This window comes from Rissa tridactyla, chromosome 16 (genome assembly GCF_028500815.1).
Source record: "Rissa tridactyla isolate bRisTri1 chromosome 16, bRisTri1.patW.cur.20221130, whole genome shotgun sequence".
NCBI classification, from domain to species: Eukaryota; Metazoa; Chordata; class Aves; order Charadriiformes; family Laridae; genus Rissa; species Rissa tridactyla.
This window is the reverse complement of record NC_071481.1, coordinates 4,922,878-4,926,709: the sequence shown is the minus strand read 5'-3', so window position 1 is coordinate 4,926,709 and position 3,832 is coordinate 4,922,878. Positions and strand designations below refer to the sequence as shown.

The window sequence follows — 3,832 nt, the reverse complement described above, 5'->3', positions numbered from 1 at the left end:
CATCTGTAAGAGATGTGCAGCTGAGCACCTAATCTCACTGAGACGGTAAGATTCAATGTATTCGACTGGTTTTACTGCAGATAGCCTACCGTGCAGCGCGGAACTTTCGCCGAGGGTGTCCCCGCCGCGGCCCTTCAGCCCTCGCCCCCAGCTCCCTGCCGTCCAAGGGGCCGCAACAGCCACCCCCCCCCGCCCCCGGCGCCGCCTTTGACCCCCGGTATTTGGGTTTGCCAACCCAAAGCGACGTCCTGACCCACCCGCGACCCCAAACAGCCCCAAAACGGGGGGGGGGGGGGAGGCGGGGAGAGGGTTTAGAGGGGCAGCGGAGGGGCCGGGAGCGCGGCGGGGCCATGGGGGACGCGGAGCCCGAGGAGCCGCAGGCGGCGGCGGCGAGCAGCCCGGGCGCGACGGGGCCGCTGCAGAAACCGCCGTACTCCTACGTGGCGCTGATCGCCATGGCCATCCGGGCCAGTCCCGAGCAGCGGCTGCCCCTCAGCGGCATCTACGCCTACATCGCCGGCCACTTCCCCTACTACCGCGGCGGCCCCAAGGGCTGGCAGAACAGCGTCCGCCACAACCTCAGCCTCAACCCCTGCTTCCGCCGCCTGCCCCGCCGCCCCGGCCCCGCCGCCCCCCGCCGCGGCGGCGACTGGGCGCTGGACCCCGCTTTCCAGGACATGTTCCCGGGGGGCGACTATCGCCGACGCCGCCGACCGCGCCGACAGGTTCCCCCCTCCCCGCCGCCGCCGCCCGCCGCCCCCGCGCCGTGGCCGCTGCCGCTGCCCCCGCCGCCGCTCCCCGGCGCTGCCCCGCACGCTGCCTGGCAGCTGCCGCTGTCCCGGGGATGCCGCTGCCCCGAGCTGACCGGTTGGGGCCCGCACGCCTTCCTGGGGCCGCCCGCCTGGCCGCTTTCCGGCGGGGCGAGGGTAGCCGTGTGCCCGGGCGAGCGGGATGCGGGGGCGACCTGCGAGTGGGGGGCGAAGCTGCCCCCGTCCTTTAAATGAGGCCCCCCAGGGGAGATGCGCTGCCTAGGGACGGGCGCTCCCCTGCCTGGCAGAGCTTGAGGCTGCGGGTTTCGGGGGGCTTCTGCGTCTCGACTGAATTCCTGAGACTGTGACTTAAAAACGCTCAGGCTAAAGGAAGATCGGTCTGAAAAGTTCCCGTTGCAATGACTGAGATGTGCCGCCTTGTTTCGCTCCTCTGTGCTGTGAGGAAGTGTGAATTGTGCTCCTGCACCGCTTCATCTGTCTGGATTTGGGGATGAGGGGGTTGCGATTCTGTTGTTTGAACCTTCAGGCTGCAGAACTTGAGCGGGCTCATCAGTATCTTGTGTCTTCTCCGATCTGAAAGTACGTGAAGAGTCACGTAGATGCTCGTCCTTGCAAAAGTGTAGCTTGGTCCATGCAGGGAAATTACTTTTTCAAGTGTCCTTAAACTCATTTTGGACCTTTTCTTTCAAGGTTTGTGAAAAAGCAATATATGGGGGGTTTGGGTTTGGGGGAAGAAAAAAACCCAAACAACAACAACAACAAAATGCACCCCAGAGATCTTTGGAGTACTACTGGGTATCTAGTGGATTTGTACTTAAAGTGAATCTATGTGGAATTTTTCATACAGTAAAGGGTTGTTTTATATTGTTGCTTGTTATATATATTTACGTATGTTCATTGTTAACACGTTTCTTAAAAATGATGCTGTAATTACTATGTAAGGGATTTTTCCCCTTCTAATTTTAGAGGGAGTAGTTTCTGTGCTTTTCCCTTAGAATAAGGGTTCAGAGACAAAATACACTTCTAATTAGAGCTGTGTTTTAAGTTTATGGGAGAGAAGAGTTCAAATGCTGTTAGGTGAAGAGCAGCACTTGTTGTATGTTACGTTTTATGACTTGTTTAATAAATAGTACTTCGTAAAAGTTGTAGCTCCAGAAAGTACTTAAATTATTTTGATGCTTTTTTGGTGATCCTTGAAAGAAGGTCCAACTTAAATCCAGCTTTATAGTTATTATACTTTGTTATACTTACGAAGTGATTCTGAATGTCATCTGTAAATTCTAGCAATATGATACATACCGTGCTGGAAATACTGTTAGATTTAGCTGGGGCAACAACTTTAGGGTTGTTCTTGCAGGATGCCAATGTATTAAAGGCACTGCAGTCTTATGATTTTTCAGGTTGCTTTTTGTTTTCTTTTAGTCTCATTTTTCATGTAGCTCCTGATGAACACTAAAAGACTTGCTCTAGTATGAAAAGCTGTATTTGAGCTTTGGTTATAAAATCAGTTTAGTCTCCAGAGTGGATTAAGAATTGTTGTCTTTTGAAGCTGGCGGTTAGTCTGTACGTAACTGAAACAAATTCTTCTAGGGTTTTTGTTTTAAATAATATATGGTTCTGTTCTGGTTTTGGCGAAGTTCTTAAGTCCCTGCTGTGGTTTAGAGCATTTGTGAACAATACATGGATGTGAAACTACAGCGGCTGAATTTTGGGTAGTAAGTTTGACCTCTGCACTCCCATTAATTCCACTGTGCCCAGAATTATGAAAATAGGAAGAGTTTCTGAAAGTCTGACTTTGTGTGTGCTTCTCACAGGTCGTTTTATCAGCTCAGCACCATACACAGTTTTTTGAATCTGATGATGTTTCGGCTGGTATTTGTCTTTTCCATAAAACAGACCTTCCTCTTTGGAGTTTGAAAGAGTAATAACTGTTTTCTTCTAAAGGGCTCCCGTTTTATTCTAAAATAATGAATATGGAGGTGTGCATACGAAGAACAAATATATCTGTTTTCTTGGATAATCATTTTGGTTCAAATAGAATTGCTTCAGGGCATGGTATAGCTGGTGTTAATATGAGGAGACCTAATATTTCTTCTTTTGATGTTTCTTTTTCCTATTCCATTGTAGGAAATGTGTAAAGAGTGAAAAGGTCCACAGTCACACATGACATTTATTGTGCACTCATGCATTAACTAATTGTTTGCCCAGGTATTAAATAATTGTTTCCTTATGCATAAACTAACTTTGCCCTCATGCATGAACCAGTTGTGTTCTTGTGCCTGAATTTTTAGCTCGTGCACGGACTCATTATGCCATCAGGCATAAACTAATTGCTTGTGTGTAAACTAATTGTGCCATCCTGCTTTCAGAGTATGGTGTAGCCAGTGTTGGTGAGACGGACCTGGACTCTGATAATATCCTCTTTCTACTCTGTTGCGTATATAACTTGTGAAGAGTGAAAGTGTCTGCTTTTGTGTGTGTTTGTGTTTTCATATATGGATCTCCAGAGCTAGAAGCAGAAGGGAATCAAGTCTTGGGAGACTTGCTCGGGGTTTTCTCTGTGGCCTTAGCTGTAGTGCCACGGGGACAGGCACCCTCACTCATGGGCTCCATCACACCCCATCCCCACGATTTTCTCATTTGCTGTTCCCCAGGTAAAGCTCCAGTGTGTGGGGTCTCCTTAGAAACCCTGTGGTGGCCTGTGGCCCTGCGTGCCAGGTGGCCCCAGTGCCGGCAAAACAGTCTTGACTCAGGGAATTTTTCCTTAATTTAATTTATTGCTGGTTAGTACAACTCTGGTCACGAATTTAGGTACTGGGGAAAAAAACCGACACATAAACCATACACTTAAGGAAATGCCTTTCCTCCCCTTTCCCCAGGCTCAGTTTAAGCAAACACCTATACTTTTTCCTAGGCCCAGCTTCCCTTGTTTTGGCCAGGATTTGTGCTCAATCCATCCCAGTTCCTCTGGGGAGGTGACAAGTGGCACCAGAGGTTGGTTATGTGCACAAGGGTTTCTGTATGCTGCTCTTGGGGCTTCTGGCTGGTTTTCTGCCACCTGT

General features: G+C 50.0%; 1 protein-coding gene across 1 annotated transcript; it reads left to right on the top strand.

Moving 5' to 3' along the window:
* The first annotated feature begins 350 nt into the window (after positions 1 to 350).
* LOC128918488 (forkhead box protein E3-like) lies at positions 351 to 1,004 on the top strand. The gene has a single exon (XM_054222729.1). The coding sequence runs from the start codon at positions 351 to 353 to the stop codon at positions 1,002 to 1,004; it is 654 nt and encodes a 217-aa protein (XP_054078704.1).
* Positions 1,005 to 3,832: the final 2,828 nt, after the last annotated feature.

Excerpts from the sequence above, each read along its gene's own strand:
- LOC128918488 (XM_054222729.1), top strand. The coding sequence starts at position 351 with ATGGGGGACGCGGAGCCCGAGGAGCCGCAGGCGGCGGCGGCGAGCAGC.